Source organism: Protomyctophum parallelum (genome assembly GCF_964188405.1).
Source record: "Protomyctophum parallelum genome assembly, chromosome: 1".
NCBI lineage: Eukaryota > Metazoa > Chordata > Actinopteri > Myctophiformes > Myctophidae > Protomyctophum > Protomyctophum parallelum.
Window position 1 is genome coordinate 17797945 of NC_139697.1, and position 18060 is coordinate 17816004.

At 42.1% G+C, this 18060-nt stretch overlaps 1 protein-coding gene across 1 annotated transcript in view; it reads left to right on the forward strand.

The window, feature by feature from the left end:
- The first annotated feature begins 3917 nt into the window (after positions 1-3917).
- scin (scinderin) overlaps positions 3918-18060 on the forward strand; it is a 37475-nt gene continuing 23332 nt past the window's right edge. Inside the window, exons 1-6 of the mRNA XM_083778636.1 lie at positions 3918-4252; positions 11830-11984; positions 13327-13488; positions 15935-16084; positions 17094-17186; positions 17803-17935. Coding sequence (XP_083634762.1) covers positions 4063-4252; positions 11830-11984; positions 13327-13488; positions 15935-16084; positions 17094-17186; positions 17803-17935 — 883 coding nt within the window. The 5' untranslated portion in view covers positions 3918-4062. The remainder of the gene's footprint in view (positions 4253-11829; positions 11985-13326; positions 13489-15934; positions 16085-17093; positions 17187-17802; positions 17936-18060) is intronic.

Here is an 18060-nt window from a genome sequence, read left to right on the forward strand (position 1 = left end):
GACGAAATTGTCGGTATATATTTAGTCATAGTTTTAGCCAATTGTAGCTTAGTTTTCATGTAGTTTCCATCTAGTTTTCGTCAGTGGAAAAAGGTAGTCGGCGGACATTTTTCGTCTTAGTCTTGTAGTCGACGAAATCAACACCACTTGGCTGATGCCTCACTCAGGGCTGGGGACACCTCACTGGGTTCAACGCTATGTGGTGGTGGAGGAAGTAACCCTCCATGCAACACTATTCTGGAATTTGAAACTGGGAACTGAAAACTGCGGTAATAAGCATTATTATTAAGTCACCAACGAAGTTTGACATGTCTGCTTTTAAAATGATGGCCCAATTTGGACTCATGAGGGAATATATAGGCTATATATATTGTAGGGCTGACGTCACTGTGAGAGATAGAGGAAAGCTGTTTAGTGTATGATGGTGTTGCTTTAATTGCCCTCAACATGGGTTCATGTGCATAAGCCACACATCATACTGGCTGGAGCATGATCTCACGCTCAGATAATATAGCTTGTTTGACAATGACAAGCACTTAAAACAATCTAAATCTCGAAGAATTTTGATACCATATGGTCCCTTAAGTTTAACCCATTTAGACCCGAAACCAGATTCTATTAAATTTTTTTGTTAGGATTTTCAGAAAATGAAAAACCTATGTTTCTATATGTCAGTGGTGCTTTCATGTCAAGGACCCCCAGAATTTGTTCCAGGGACCCCCCCCCCCCCCACCCCCAGAAGCAAAGATTCGAGTTAAAAATGTTCGCTCTGAAAGAATATGTATTCAAAGGTTTGAGGCACATTTAGCAGATCCACAAGCTCGTAGTGCGGCGCTCAGTGCCGCGCTTGCAGATCTGCTATTTTTCAAAAGCTACACAAAAGTATAACATAATGCTTAAAACACAAAAAGGGGTTCCCGCTCAGAATGGGATAATATAGCCATTTGACCATGACAAGTACTTAAAACAATCTAAATCTCGAAAAAGGTTTGATACAGGTATATGGTCCCTTCTTAAGATCTGAGGCCCTGTTCAACCTGCGAATCATAAAGTTACGAGCAATGTGTATTTCAATCATTCTATTCTATGATTCAAAGCCAAGACAAGGAGGAACACGTTATGCAAGACATGTCAAGGCATTTGATTTTTGATTAATTATCAAATATCATTCACATGCTTCTGTTCCATTTCACACATTATTATCATTATTATATCAAAGGGTCAAAGTGGTGTTTCTCAGAGCCACATGATTGGTGGTTGACTGCATATAATATTTCCTCTTGAAAGAGTGGTAGAAGAAGAAGACCCAGGTTCACAATGTCAGTGTGGTTTTTGGGCGGCACATTTTCATTTTAGTCATTAGTCTCTTGAATAGCTTTCATTTAGTTTTAGTCACATTTTAGTCACCTGGAATGTTTTATTGTTTAGTCTAGTTTTAGTCGACTAAATACCTTAAGATTTAATCGACTAACATGTATTTTGGCAGGCCTTGATGCCGTCATAGTGACTGATTTTACACTTTTACTGATTGCTGAAAATAGCCGATCTACAAGTTTGTGTCGCAGCGATGCGTTGTGAGCTTGTAGATCGGCTATTCTCAGCATGCAGCCAAGTGTAAAATGACTTATACTGGATCTCTTGTCCACTATAGTCCCTTCCTGACATTTTAGTCTAGTTTTTATTTGTTGACAAAATTGTCACCATATTTAGTCTTAGTTTTAGTCATCGTAGCTTATATTAGTTTTCATTTGGTTTTCGTCAGTGAAAAAAGGTATAGTCGACGAACACACTGGTTGCACAATGCACGTTACAGTTATTTGGCAAGATGACAATGAGGAAGTTGAAGCCCCAACACCTTTTGACTGTTCAGTGAGGGAAAGTGTCAGTGGTGGAAAGTAACTAAGTACTTTTACTTAAGTACTTTACTTGAGTCCAATTTCCAGTAGGCCTACTTTTACTTCTACTCCACTACAGCTCAGAGACACAATTTGTACTTTTACTTCACCACAATTATTAGAAAACTTTAGTTACTAGTTGCTTTGTCGATTTGATTAGAAAGCACACATTAGCCACTTCAACCCTATACATTTCGGTCATTTTGAAAATAGCAGATCTACAAGCTCACAATGCGTCGACACATTGTGAGCTTGTAGATCTGCTATTATGATCGTGGGAACATGGATGACTGCCGGTTGTGGAAATCAACAGCTCCACACAGTCTTTATTGCACCTTCGGAAAGTGGCATTTATGAATTTATGATCTGCCCAATTATTGGATCAAAGTCCAATACAGCACCTCGCTTGATCTTACCAGAAGTTCCCTGGATTCCTGATAAGAAGAAATGTTAGATAAGGTTTACAGTAGAAGATCCTATATAACATTTGGCAAATACATCAGACTGGCAAAAAGTATTGGTGTCATTAACATTAAGCTTTATTTATACATCAGTGATCTCTCTGAAAAGAGCTGATCTACAAGTTCTACAAAGCACTACGTAGTTAGTTGTAGCGCAGCAATTTCCATGCGGGACACTATGGCAACTAAGTATGAATCAGGCATTAACCCATTTAGACCTGAGGACGATTCTACAAAATGTCATCAACAGTTTTCTTGAAAAACCTCATGTTTCTATGTCAGTGGTTCTCAAACATTTTCATGTCAAGGACCCCCAAAGATTATCTGAAATTGGCCGCCGACCCCCATCTTAAAATATGTTGTTCCAGGGACCCCCCCCCCCCCAGAAGCAAAGATATGAGTTAAAAACGTTCGCTCTGAAAGAATATATATTCAAAGATTTGCGCCACATTTTCACGATTTTTCAAAAATAGCAGATCTACAAGCTCGTAGCGCGGCACTCGGTGCAGCACTATGAGCTTGTAGATCTGCTATTTTCAACAGCTAAAGCATAAGGCTTTAAACACCAAAAGGGGTCCGGCACCGTTAACCCAGTTGATGCCAAATCTTGCACACACACTCCCTGGATGCCAACGATGAACCTCTGCCCCACATTTTCCAGAACGGCCTGTTATAGCGCCACCAGACTTTTAAATGTATTTATTTTTATATTTCTCCTCCAGATTTGGTCCAAAAATCGAACTAAAGATAAACACTATCTCTATAGTCATGTGTTCAAGGGATCTGTCCAATATTTCATTTACACTTTATCTAGTTACCTTTTTTTAGACTAGTATAAATAGTGTATAGTGTTAAGGAATATCAGACTTATAATCAAATATGGAAAGAAGTCGAAGTCCAAATCAAGTAAAAGGTCAAAAGTGTTGAGAACACAATCACTGGTTTATTACAAGACCGGTCCTGGAGCAGCACAACACCGGAGCATTATGACAACTCCCAATTACAGGTTTCCATCCTCTCTTATACAATTCGAGAGGGTTCCAAAATAATAAAAATACACATGGTTGAAAATGTAACAAGACACTTCTTTAACACATAGCCTTATATGGTTTAACACATGTCCTTGTATGATGTTGTTCTATTCTGCTAGTCTAAACACAAATAGGTTGTTGACTGCTGGTAACAGGTGGAAGAGTATTTTCTCTCAACAGTTAGCTCACATAGACTGAAATGTCATTTTCCCATTACAATAGGCTATAAATATAAATTGGTTTCATTTAGATGAGGCAATCAGTTTAACAAAGGGAACTTCAGTCAATTGCAACGCAAAGGATAATTTAAGTTCAGCAAGGAGTGAGTCATTTCCTCTAACTTAAACTGTTCCATTTTGGGTTTGTGTGCTGTGCGCTGTTAAAAAACATTCTGCGCTCCACTGCAAAGCATGCATGTTTGTGTCCGCCTGCCTGCCTGGATGGATACATGTGTACTTTGGCATGACTTAGACACACCCACCCCATAAGCTCAGTGAAAGCAAAAAGCCCTGCACACAGTGGCTCTTTACAGTTGCAGTCAGACACTTCCTCAGGAACAGAAGCAGTACTGTCCCTCTCTCTCTCTCTCTCTCTCCTCTCTCTCCACACACCACACCACACCACACCTGGGCTCCACATTCATTTGCTCTTCCAGCTGCAGACGACGAGACGACCATGGTGCACCACAGGGAGTTTGACAGGGCGGGCCAGACGGCGGGTCTGCAGATCTGGAGGATCGAGAACATGGACCTGGCGCTGGTGCCCGGCGGCTCACACGGGAGCTTCTACACCGGAGACGCTTATGTCATCCTCAAGACCGTGAAGGCGAAGAACCACAACATCTATGACCTGCACTACTGGCTGGGTGAGTCCATGGATGGATGGATGGATGGATTGATTGATTGCAACTTGGCCTGGCTGTGTGTTTCCTCTCTGGGAATCAATTGATATAGTGGAGGAGACAGACAGACAGACAGACAGACAGACAGACAGACAGACAGACAGACAGACAGACAGACAGACAGACAGACAGACAGACAGACAGACAGACAGACAGACAGACAGACAGACAGACAGACAGACAGACAGACAGACAGACAGACAGACAGACAGACAGACAGACAGACAGACAGACAGACAGACAGACAGACAGACAGACAGACAGACAGACAGACAGACAGACAGACAGACAGACAGACAGACAGACAGACAGACAGACAGACAGACAGACAGACAAGACAAGACAAGACAGACAAGACAAAACAGAGCCCAAAACGTTCAGAAATGTGTGTTGCAGGCAGCTATACATGCTTCTTGGCAGTCACTTTTATACCATTAAAGCCTGTTTATATTTTCCTTGTAAACGCGTGCCCCATTATGTAGGAAACAACATGCGTGTGTGTGGGACGAGCATGCAGCGCAGCTGAGTGTGTTGTTGAGCCCATGATGAATAAATGGGCACAACCTTTTCTTTTCTGTCTATGTAAAACCTTTTCTGTCAATGTAAAACAGCTTCCCATGCTGTTGCTATGGGCTCTTGTTTTGAGCGTCCTACCCCAGGTATCCCATGCAGGTACACACACATGGTGTACCTTGGAGGCTCCATGTGTCCCAATAGGATAAGTGTCTCTCCCCCCATAGGATCCCACTCTAACAGATCTGTTAGAGTGGGATCCTATGGGCTAGTGGTTCCCCCAGATAAATGATAGTTAGGAACCAAATGGACCCTTATGAGGCTGTAACTCTGACCCTAACGGGTCCGTTTGGTTCCATGTGTAGTTGTGTACACTCTCAGGCATCATTCACACGTATCAAACACTAATCAAGCAATCGGCAATCAAACACAAATATTTGGTCAAACCATGTGACTCTCATTGGAAAAGCATTGTGCTGGCCTAAAATAAAAATAAAACGACCAAACATTTGCTTGATTAGTGTTTGATACGTGTGAATGAGGCCTCAGTGTTAAATTAACATTGATTTTACAATATAAATTGGGGGTCCCAGAGATAGGAATGCCATTAAATGGGGGGTCCGTAGACTAATGCATGTCACACAGGGGGTGGTCCTTGAAATGAAACGGGTTGAAAATATCTGCTAGAGCCTTAAAACTCTTCTCTTATTGGGGTCCACTGGCATGTCTTTTCAAATGGGGGTCCGCGTGATAATTAAGTGTAATTTTGGGGGTCCATTTTGGGAACCCCTGCTATGGGGAGACAGAGAGCAGGATGTCCTCTATGCTGTTCCCCCTCTCCGCTTTCTGGGAAAGACCTCCGTGAAAACAGAGGGACTCAGCCGGGGCAACAGGGATGGATCGTAGCGCGGCACCGAGTGCCGCACTACGATCTTGTAGGTCGAGCTTGTAGGTCTATTTTTGAAAGATCATGAAAATGTGGCGCAAATCTTTGAATATTATGTTCTTTCACAGCGATTTTTAACTCAAATCTTTGCTTCTGGGAGGTCCCTGGTAAATCATATTTTGAAATGGGGATCGGAGGCCAAATACATTTTTGGGGATCCTTGACATGAAATAGTTTGAGAACGACTGACATAGAAACATGAGGTTTTTCAGAAAACTGTTCAGCCATTTAAACTCACTGTACTGTAGGTATATTATGTACCCAGAGGTGTGTAGATCTCTGCTCCTTTTACTGTGCTCCTTATACCTGACATTCCACATTCCACAATTTGTGGCTTTTCGCTTTTGTATACAGGCAGAAATGTAAATTAAGTCATGCAAGTTTGTCATGCTTGACACAAGAACGCACATATGATGATGTATAGCCTATACTGTAACTGACATATTCCTGGACCAGAAGCCTGAGATATTAATGATTTCTAACAGGGAATACGTGTGCACATACGTTAGTGCAGGGGTTCTCAACGCTTTTTGGCCGGGGACCCCCGGAAATGCCCCAACACCCCCACCACTACTACAAAAATAACCTTAATATTAGAGGAAATATATCATAAATTAATACTGAAACCAGATATAATCATTAAGGAAAGTGCATGCATGTACTATAATATGAAAACTCTTCATTTCCATTTTCCAGCCATGAATATAGTAAAGTCTAACTCGTGTTGATTAGGTGATGTAATGGTGATGTAAAACAAACATTAAACAACACAAACATTAAGCGTCATTAAAAATAAAGAGACAATATGACGTCAACGACACATTATAACGTAAATGTTCCCTTCATTGTCAATGGCGTTTACAAAACAAACTTTGAACTAAAGGCAAACATTAAACCTGTGTATAGGAGGGGCTAGCGCCCCTCAATAATAATAATAATAAACCATATTGCCTAATCCCCTGCTTTAGGCAATATGTCTTTATGCAAACGCGGTTTTCAACACCTGCTAATCTGTATTGAAACCAAACGTGCCATACTGCTGAGCAGTGTATCCGTTAGCCACTTCCTTCCTGTACTAACCACTTAAGCCCGATACAGTTCATCTTACGACAGTGTTGATGATATATGATATAGTACTTTATTGCAGTTCGCACTGAAATTTGTCTTGCGGCCCAGCGGCCTTGTATGCAACACATATATACACACATTTGACATGACACAAAAACTGAAATAAAAATACAGTTACATACATAGAGACATAAGGGCACAGAGCAATGTCCACAGCTCAGTCTAGTCCTGGCCAAAAACCTGATTAAGCCTCAGAGTCGACTGATGGACAAAAGACTTCTTCAGTCTGACCTTATTGTATGCTGGAACACCATATATCCTTCCTGAAGGCAGCAACCTATACTCTCCATACAACACATGCTTAGTATTAGAGGTGATATTCCTTGCTAACCTTAGGATGCTGTTATCATACGTGGATGTACAGTAGAGTCTCTGAAGTGGTTGTCCAACAATCTTTGAACAAATGTTTAGTTGTTGCAGCATTTTGTGACTTTAAGGCTACAGACAAACATCCATGATACCAGGTGGTACCACAGTACTGAAGAACACTCATAATAACAGAAGCGAAAAACAAAATAAGGATCCGTCTACTATCACCAAAGGATCTTAAAACGGCGAAGGAAATAGATTCTTTGCTTTCTTACACACTGATTCAATCTGATCTGTCCATGACAGGAGATGATCACTACTCCTAGGTATCTGTATGAACATACCTGGTTAATCTGTTCACCTTGACTATAGTAATGGGGGATCTGTGTGTCTCTGGTGGTGCACCAAATATAACCTCTTCTGTCTTTTTTGTGTTAATGATGAGAGCGTTGTTATCACTCCATTCAACCACCGTATTTACTCTGTGTTGGTGCAGTCCAGGATCACTGGAACTATATCTAGAAGAGACATTAAAGTTGAATTAGCATCTGAGTACTTTAGAATGCATTGATTTGGTGTGTCGACATTCAGACAGACATTCCTCAGTACGACAGCTGTCAGTATAAAGGGTGAAGTACAGCTGAGCACCAACATTAGTGGTCAATGCTGAGCTCGGAGAGGGTCGTGTTCACCTTCACCCTCTGTACTCTGTTAGTAAGAAAAGAAGCATACCGGTGAATTAAGTATATGGATTCGGTTCCAACTGTACCATCTTTGACACTAGTATAATCAGACTATTGTATTGAAAGCTGAAGAAACGTCTAAGAACAGCACCCTTGCAAAATTCTTATTTGACTTATCAAGGTGTTTCGTAATTAAGTGGACCAGTGTGACAACTGCATCCTCTGTACCGCAACCCTTTTTATAGGCAAACTGACAGGGGTCGAATTCATCTTTGGTTAATATACTAACAAGATGTTGTAACAGTATTCTTTCAAGTGATTTCATAATCACTGAAGTGAGGGCTATGGGTCTATAATCCTTATGTTCTTTTGGACATTGGATTTTGGGTAGTGGTTTTATGTGTGAGGTTTTCCAAGACAGGGGAATTGTGTGTGTGTGTCTACAGAGGTTTGGAATATTGGTTGCCACACTGGAGCCAGCTCAGCTGAAAAATTCTTAAAGGACAACTTTAGTTTTTTTTTAACCAAGGTTCATGTTTTAGGTTGTAATTAGATAAGTCAAAGATGAGTGTTTCGTTTTAGCGATTTTAGCTATTTTTGACAGAGGGGGCCTATAATAAACATATAGGAATGGACATAGGCTAGTACATATCCAAACATGTGCAAGTGTTGGACTGTAAAGCTAAGATGATCCTTTTGAAACTTCTCAAGGGAACTTTCAAAGCCAATTTTAGTCTGGACTGTAGGTCGACGACCAAGGGCCAAAGAAGGCCAGACATTGTTTACCCCCCTCTTTTTTACCCCCCTTTATGAAGGCTGTTTTCTTTTCATTTATTACCTCTTTTATGTCCTTGGTCACATATGATTTATTATTTGGGTAGATTTTTATCTCCTTTTTTGGAACAACCAGATCTACACAAAAGTTAATTTTGTTGACTAAGACTAAAGACTAAGTCGACTATAAAGGTTTTTCAGAAGAATAACTAGGATGAAGACTAAATGGTGTGTTATTCAAAAGACTATAAGACTAAATCAAAATATTGTGAAACAATTAACACCGTCTTACGATAAATAGCACAAATTACTGATCTACAAGCTCACAACGTGTCACAAATTAATGCAACATTTGTCAGAGCTAAAGGAAAATGAGGATGCTGAAAGTGGTTCATTCATCTCTCTGTCCAACCGTCTCTGTCCATCCGTCTCACTGTCTCTGTCCATCCGTCTCACTGTCTCTGTCCATCCGTCTCACTGTCTCTGTCCATCCGTCTCACTGTCTCTGTCCATCCGTCTCACTGTCTCTGTCCATCCGTCTCACTGTCTCTGTCCATCCGTCTCACTGTCTCTGTCCATCCGTCTCACTGTCTCTGTCCATCTGTCTAACTGTCTCTGTCCATCCATCTCACTGTCTCTGTCCATCTGTCTCACTGTCTGTCCATCTGTCTCACTGTCTGTCCATCCGTCTCACTGTCTCTGTCCATCCATCTCATTGTCTCTGTCCATCCGTCTCACTGTCTCTCTGTCCATCCGTCTCACTATCTTTCTCATGTTTCTCTCTACCACTTCATTTCTCAGTAGCCAGATCAATATACCACTAAAATGTTTTAGTCTCTGCTCTCTTCTGGAAACCCGCCCAGCACGATAATCATTAAGCCACTGAGCCGCAAATGGGACTTCTACTAATGCACTTCATTCCCATTAAACAGCACTTCACTACAACGAAACACCACATGTCCACTTATATATATATATATATATATATATATATATATATATATATATATTGAAATTGTATTTAAAGGAAAGCCCCCTGAGATGCGTCATCTCGAGAGGGGGTCCTCGGGCACAACACAATGAATACAGTACATAGACAAATCAGTACACATGTCAACACACAACGATACACTTACAACATCAAAAACATAGAGGCTCTGCAATCCACTCAAAACACTACACCAACGACCAGAAGCATCTGCACTGCAACACCTTACAGAATACTAATAATAATAATAATCAAGCATTCACTTCTAGTGAATGTATGGGTTTTTATTATTGTTTGGACCCAATGTTTTATACATTTGTGTCAATAAAGTAAGTAACTAACTATCTATCCACCCTTATAATTAATATATAGCCTACTAGCAACAATGGTGGCGTATTATGACTGTATGAGGCTTCTGCTGAGAGCTCCAAGAAGCTTGAGTGCAAGCCAGATGCAGTGGTGGAAAGTAACCAAGTACTTTTACTTAGGTACTGTACTTAAGTGCAATTTTGAAGTATTTGCTTGAGTATTTCCAATTTCCAGTACTTTTACTTCTACTACCACTACGTCTCAGAGCCACAATTTGTACTTTTACTTCACTACAATTATTTGAAAACTTTACTGGTTACTTTGGAGATTTTAATTTTGATTAGAAAACATACATTAACCACTTCAACCCTATGCATTTCAGCCATTTGAAAACAGCCAATGTACAAGCTCTTGTGGTTCAGTGTCTTGCTCAAGGGCACTTCGACACTGACTCTGGGGGAGCCAGGGTTTGAACTGGGAACCTTGCAGTTACCATCCGGGCACTCCTACCCCTGAGCCACCGCCGCCCCACTGCTGAAATAAAGATAGAGTTGAATTTAATTGGATACATAATGTGGCAGAGAGGGTAACCGCTGGATCAGGGATGTCAAACTCAAATACACAGTGGGCCAAAATAAAGAAATTGGTACAAGTCGAGGGCCGGACTGTGTTTCAACACACGGGCCATTTTTGGGGAGAGGGGTAGCTGAAAGTTGACCACAAGTGATATACTTTCACTGCTGATCAATTAAGAGAAAACGCATGCTTGCGCTTGCGGGCCCTCGATACGTGACAATGCACTCGCAGTGCATTGTGGGACTTGTAGTATTATGGTGTTTTTAGAACTGGCCCTCTGGTATATTGGTCCGTTCAATATACCAGAGGGCCAGTTCTAAAAACAGTTCGGGCCGAAGATAATTCATTCACGGGCCTGATTTGGCCTCCGGGCCTTGAGTTTGACATATATGCGCTGGAGGGAAAAACGACTGAAAAGTCTTTGTGAGTTGTGAGATGGAAAATAACTGCTTAAAAGGTCACACTTGTGAGCTGTGAAGTGGCTATAATGTCACATCATGAAGTGTGACTTTGTGGTAATAAGAACTACTTCCTCATTAGGGGCACGGTGGCACAGTTGGTAGTGCTGTCGCCTCACAGCTAGAAGGTCCTGGGTTTGATTCCCGCTCGGGGCGCTGTGGGTGCTAGCGGCGTGTTTCCTCCTCCGCGTCATCAGTGCCCATACCCGAGGCGGTGTTGGCGAAAGGGCCTTTCTGTGTGGAGTTTGCATGTTCTCCCCGTGTCCCCTAGGGTAGGTACCCTCACAAAAACATGCAGTAATCCTGGTCTTTAAACTGCCTCCCCCTGGCCAGCCGGGGCGCCTGATGGGGAGGAATGGAACTGGTTGGAATAACGTGTTCCTTCCACGCGCTACGTCCAACCAGGGAAACTCCCCCCTGTCAGGTGTAAAGGAGCAACTTGGACACTCAGGCATGAAGGAAGCATGAGTTCAAGTCTGTTGCTCTCCCCAGGTTGGTGGAGGGTGTGTAGAGCCCAGGATCACATTAGATAATTGACACAGGGGTGAAAAATGGGTTACAAAATCGTGGGATAAAAATTATAAGTTAAAAAAAAAAAAAAAACTACTTCCTCATCTCATCACTTCCGTTTCTCTATGTTGACTAATCCTAGGTTTAGCACTGTTAGATACCGCTCTTTGATGTGGAAACATTGGTACGAGTGCCTCTTATAGATTTTCTTCTTTTTTTATGAGAGAGTTTTAGAGTTTTATGAACCAATGTATTTATTTGTAACTGTTTTGTATGTTTTTAATTGTTGTTTGTCATCTACTGGCTACGGCTGTCAATAAAGTTTCATTCATTCTACTGTGCAACAGGCAAGGAGTGCACGCAGGACGAGAGCACGGCGGCGGCCATCTTCACCGTGCAGCTGGACGAGTTCCTGGGCGGGAAACCCGTTCAGTACAGGGAGATACAAGGGTTCGAATCCACGTCCTTCACCGGCTACTTCAAAGGAGGCATCACATACAAAGTATGGCCACAATATCCCATTGATTCTCATGAGTCCAGTGATCTGTCTCAACTATAAGTGAATGGAAATGTCACAATAGCACGGATTGTATATCATTATACTGCTCATTCACGGTGGTATCCTTGCTTTTGACCAGTCTTAAACACTGTACACTAGGCTAGGGCCCCCTCCTTTTTTCCCTCAATATACCAAAACTCATCACAGAAAATAGCCGATTCACTGCTTGTAGATTTGCTATGTTTGAGTGGTGCAACCACTCCTATGGACAGGTATGTGTGTGGCTGGGTCTGTCCCTGTGTCCGAGCACGAAAATAACGTTATGCGTTTGTTCACCGCAACTGTCACCTAAGACACAGAAACACACACAGGCCAGGGAGAAGGGCTTGTACAGTACAGTACAGTACAGTACAGTACAGTACAGTACAGTACAGTACAGTACAGTACAGTACAGTACAGTACAGTACAGTACAGTACAGTACAGTACAGTACAGTACAGTACAGCACCAGACGGGTCTGATTCTGCCAAAGGCTTGCCCCCAGAATGGGGACGCTAAACGGTTCATGTGGTTATAGAATGTGTTTTGATTCCACAACATCATGTTTGGCCAACATGGCGAGGCGGGGGTGACTCATGGAATGGAGCATATGGGGGGAAAAGAGGAGCAATGGAAGAACATTTGACAGCATGTGTGTGTTGATTCTCTTCAGTGTTGTTTTCTCTTGAATAGTTTAAATTTAGTTTTAGTCACATTTTAGTCACCTGGAATGTTTTTAGTGTTAGTCTAGTTTTAGTCGACTAAATATCGTAAGATTTTAGTCGACTAAATGTACGGTTGATTTAGTCGAACAAAATGTATTTAGTTCGACAACGTGTCGCAGCGCGACGCGTTGTCTTGTACTGTAGATCGTCTATTTTCAGCATGCAACTAATTGTAAAATGACATCTTTTAACTTTGTATTTTCAGAAAAGTCTCCTATGGACAAGTGGTGAAAACTAGCACTCGTGCTAACACACTGTAAACGATGCATCTACAAGTTGTACAATTATTGTGCAATGAGCAATGTGATTGTTATGTCCATATCAAATAAATAAACATAAACATAAACATACACTGGATCTCTTGTCCACTAGTCCCTTCCTAACATTTTACTCATAGTTTTTATTTGTTGACAAAATTGTCAGTACATTTAGTCTTATAGTTTTTAGTCACCGTATAGCTTAGTTTCCAGTTAGTTTCCATTCAGCATTCGTCAGTGGAAAAAAAGGTAGTCGACGGGACATTTTTCGCCTTGGTTTTTAGTCGATGAAATCAACACCGTTCTGTCTCTCTTCCACGTACAGGCTGGAGGCGTTGCATCAGGCTTCCAGCACGTGGTCACCAATGACCTCTCCGCTCGGAGGCTCTTCCACATTAAGGGCCGCCGTGTGGTCAGGGCCACGGAGGTTCCCCTGAGCTGGGACAGCTTCAACAGAGGGGACTGCTTCATCGTGGACCTCGGAGCTGTGAGAGAACCTGCCGCCCGCATGCCTTTCTCATCCCACTGAATGAAGTCATTAAGACCTGTAGTCGGCCGGCAGCCGACAGGCTTCTTTTGTTTAAAGTGGGACATTTGGTATATAGTCTTTTTTTATTGGCCTAAAATATTGTCTATATAGAGCGTCGCAGTTCCGCCCCCTTTCATGACAACGCCAGCCCCAGGAAATAATTCCCAAATGCATTTTTCCCATAGATATTTCAAAACGTATTTATTTAAAGACGGTTACGCCGCGGACAAAGCCAACTCGAGTCGTGAGAAATCATGACAACGAACACAATATTTTGGACCAAACAAATAATTGCAAAGAAGAAAAACAACAAAAAAAGTGTTGTAACCTTTCTAATTCTTTGTTCGGCCCAGAAATGTGTGTTTGTTGTCTTGATTTGTCACAACTCGAGTTGGCTTTGTGCGAGGCTTAAAAGGACTAAAAATAAAAAGTCTATGAGGAGGGCTCTTTATGTGTGTAAAACGTGGTTTTTAGATATTTTAGATTTTAGCAGTGAGCCCAGTGTCTCTGATGTCATCAACACTGGGCTCACTTCCTTCCTGGACTACAATTCCCATAATGCTTTGCTGCACTGCTCCTCCTTGTGGATAGGGGGAGGGCTGTCTTACTGAGACAACATGTAGTCCAGGAAGTAAGTGAGCCCAAGTGTCCATGACATCAGATACACTGGGCTCACTGCTAACATCTAATATATCTAAAACCACATATTACACACAGGAAAGTGTTACACACAGGAAAGCCATTAACATATATATTTTTTCAAAATGGGTGAAGTTTCCATTTAACATCCTATGGCAGGCAAAAATGTCAAACTTTCCTTTTGCTTTAAGTAACAAGTGACATGTCAAACTAGGGGGTTTCCATGATTCTGAATAAGCATTCATTTTGCACAAAAAACACACGTCATGACAAATGTGATGAGGTCAGCACATTTTGGGCAAGAGGCTATGGCTGTTTTTAGCCCAAGGAGTGTATTATGTACAAAACTAATGCTTGGAATGGATTCAGAATCATGAAAACCCCCTAATTTGACATGTCACATGCTACTTATGAAGCAAAAGGAAAGTTTAACATTTCTGCCTGCCATAGGATGTTAATGGTAGGGTCACAAGAAACCCCTATAAAAAAAATGCCCAATTAGTGACAGCCGGTCAGCAAGTGGATTCATGAATGTGTGGATATAGACAATATTTTAGGCCAATAAAAAAAGACTACCAGATTTCCCACCCGTCCACCTCGGCTGCCGGACTACGGCATGACGTCCCTGGAACAACATATTTTCAGACGGGGGGTCGGCGGACAATTACATAATATATTTGGGGGTCCTTAACATGAAAATGTTTGAGAACCACTGACATAGAAACATGGGTTTTATTTAGAAGACATTTTGTAGAATGTCATCAGGTCTAAAATAAGATAGTCCAAAATGTATATATATAGACGGAACACAGAACAACATACAGTTGACAGTGCGACATTATACCAGTCACATTATCTTTAGGTATAAGTGCTTTGTATGTAAACAACATGTAATCCAACATGATGCCATCTGCCTCTGTGGTATATTTGTGACTGTCGTTGAATTGATGCCCTCTTTGTACACACAGACTCCTCCTGCTGCGTGTTTACCGAAGGAGGGTGTTGTGTAGCAGGTCGTTTCTTTACAGAAACAACATACGTAGGGCTGCAACAGTCCATTCTTAGCGGTTACAAAAGCCATTTAGACCCGAGGACGATTCTACAAATGCCTTCTAAACCAGTTTTCTGAAAAACCTCATGTTTCTATGTCAGTCATTTCATGTCAAGGACCCCCAAAAATATACGAAATTGGCCGCGGAGCCCCGTCTGAAAATATGTTGTTCCAGGGACCTCCCAGGAAGCAGAGATTTGAGTTTAAGACGTTCGCGAGTGCCGCGCTACAACTTTGTAGGTCTGCTATTTTTTTATAGCTATAGTATAACATAATGCTTAAAACACCAAAAAGGGGTTCCCGCCTGTATTTTAAACATATATCTTCGTTGTTTTATTTCAGAAATAAATAGCATATCAACAACTTCACGACGCATAACATTGTGCCATGTGTTGTGAGCTTGTAGATAGAAAAATAGGGATTGATTATTAATTGATTATTTTCCTAAATAATCAATTATCAATATTTTTTTGCTTGATTATAACTGTCTGTGGCACCCTTAAATCAATATTTGCAATAATGATGTCTGTCTGTCTGTCTGTCTGTCTGTCTGTCTGTCTGTCTGTCTGTCTGTCTGTCTGTCTGTCTGTCTGTCTGTCTGTCTGTCTGTCTGTCTGTCTGTCTGTCTGTCTGTCTGTCTGTCTGTCTGTCTGTCTGTCTGTCTGTCTGTCTGTCTGCCTGCCTGCCTGCCTGCCTGCCTGTCTGTCTCTCCAGGTGATCTACCAGTGGTGTGGCTCCCTGTGCAACAAGTTCGAGAGGCTCAAAGCAGCGCAGGTGGCTGCCGGCATCCGCGACAACGAGAGAAATGGCCGCGCCAAGCTTGAGGTCGAAGAAGAGGGCAGCGAATCCTCAGAGTTGATCGCGGTCTGTTTTACACACACACACACACACACACACACACACACACACACACACACACACACACAACACGTCGCCGTCATCAATCACGTTGATTTTTCACGAGATCATGGATTCCACAACGCCACGCCAGACCTCCCGGTCCTTCTTTGCCATCCCCAGTTCCTGCCTACTGATGCCTGTGTCCCTACTAGGGGTGTAACGATACAGTCTAACAGCGATACGATACGTATCACAGTACATGGTTGACGATACGAAACTATTTAAAATACATTGACGTTATTTTAAACTAAAGTAATTAAACCCCTGTTTTTCTTTCTCTTTCCTAAATACCACATGCAAGAATGTAGCATTGATACAATCGATTATTGGCAAACAATTCGATACCGATTATTTGCACTGCAAAACAATACGATTACGATACAATAAATAGTCAATGTTGCTGTTTTATTTCGATATACTTCGATTCTTGACATTAAAATCGATTTTTCGATGCAGTTAATATATCGTTACACCCCTATAGTCCCTGCCATTTAGTTTTCGTCGGTGGAAAAAAAGGTAGTTGACGAGCACTTTTTTGTCATAGTTTTGGTCGACGAAATCAACACAGCTGGTTCACAGCTCATGGTTATAATTGCCTTCCTGTGGTCTTAAAACCCATTTTGGGGCGGGAACCCATTTTGGTATTAGCATTAAGTTATGCTTTAGCTATTTAAAAATAGCAGATCTACAAGCTCATAGTGCGCCACTGAGTGTCGCGCTACGAGCTTGTAGGTCTGCTATTTTTTGAAAAATCGAAGAGCGACTGACGTAGAAGACATTTTTAGAATTTGATCTCAGGTCAGAATGGAAAACTGTCAGGATGTAGAAGACATTTTTAGAATCTGATCCCAGGTCAGAATGGAAAACTGTCAGGATGTAGAAGATATTTTTTTAATCTGATCTCAGGTCAGAATGGGTCTTAAGCTTTATGTACCGTGAGTCAACCTGCTGCTATACTGGTTTGAATCCACAGGTCCTTGGCACAAAGCCAGCGCTCCCAGATGGAGATGACAGTGATGACACAGTCGCAGACATGGCCAACAGGAAACTGGCAAAGCTTTACATGGTACTACTACGCGCACACACGCACCCCCCGCACACACATATGCACACGCACCTGCACACACACACACACACACAGTGCCTCATCATCATCACTGACATTTAGGCCTCACTCACACCTAAGACACACGCAAGACACACTTGTGTCCTGTGTCTTCTGTGTGTCATGGCCGCCTCGATGCATTTCCAATGGTTGGAAGACACAACCTTGTTGTGGGGGTGGGGGGGGGGGGCATGCAACAGCCATGCAACAAGGTTGTGTCATGAAACCATGTGACTCCCATTGGAAATGCATTGAGGCGGCCATGACACACAGAAGACACAGGAAACCATTAAGTGTGTCAAGACAGCCGTCTCAATATTGTGACTGCAAGGCCTTATATAATGGCTGTACGGGTGCAGTACTTAGTTTAGACAGTTTTTGGTTTAGACTAGTCATTGGTTAGACCGGTCATTAGTCCTACAACTACAACCTATATCTCAAACCCTCACCCTAAACCTAACCTCCCACGGGGGCAGCACACCTAAACCTATAACCTTAACCCATGTCTAACCAATGACTATAGTCTAAACTAAGTATCGCACCCCGGCTGTATACGTGTCCGTTCTGTTGTCGCCAGATTTCGGACGCGTCCGGCTCCATGACGGTCACCCTGGTGTCTGAGGAGAACCCGTTTCAACAGAGTCACCTGCTGCCCGACGAATGCTTCATTCTGGACAACGGCAAGAACAAGATGATCTTTGTGTGGAAAGGTATATACAACACCTATACTGTATCTATTAGATCAGAGCGATAATATGTATGAAGGTTCAACTCCTGCTGTATCTATACTAGCCCATTTTGGACTGAGGTCGATTTAAAAACCTCTGTTTCTATG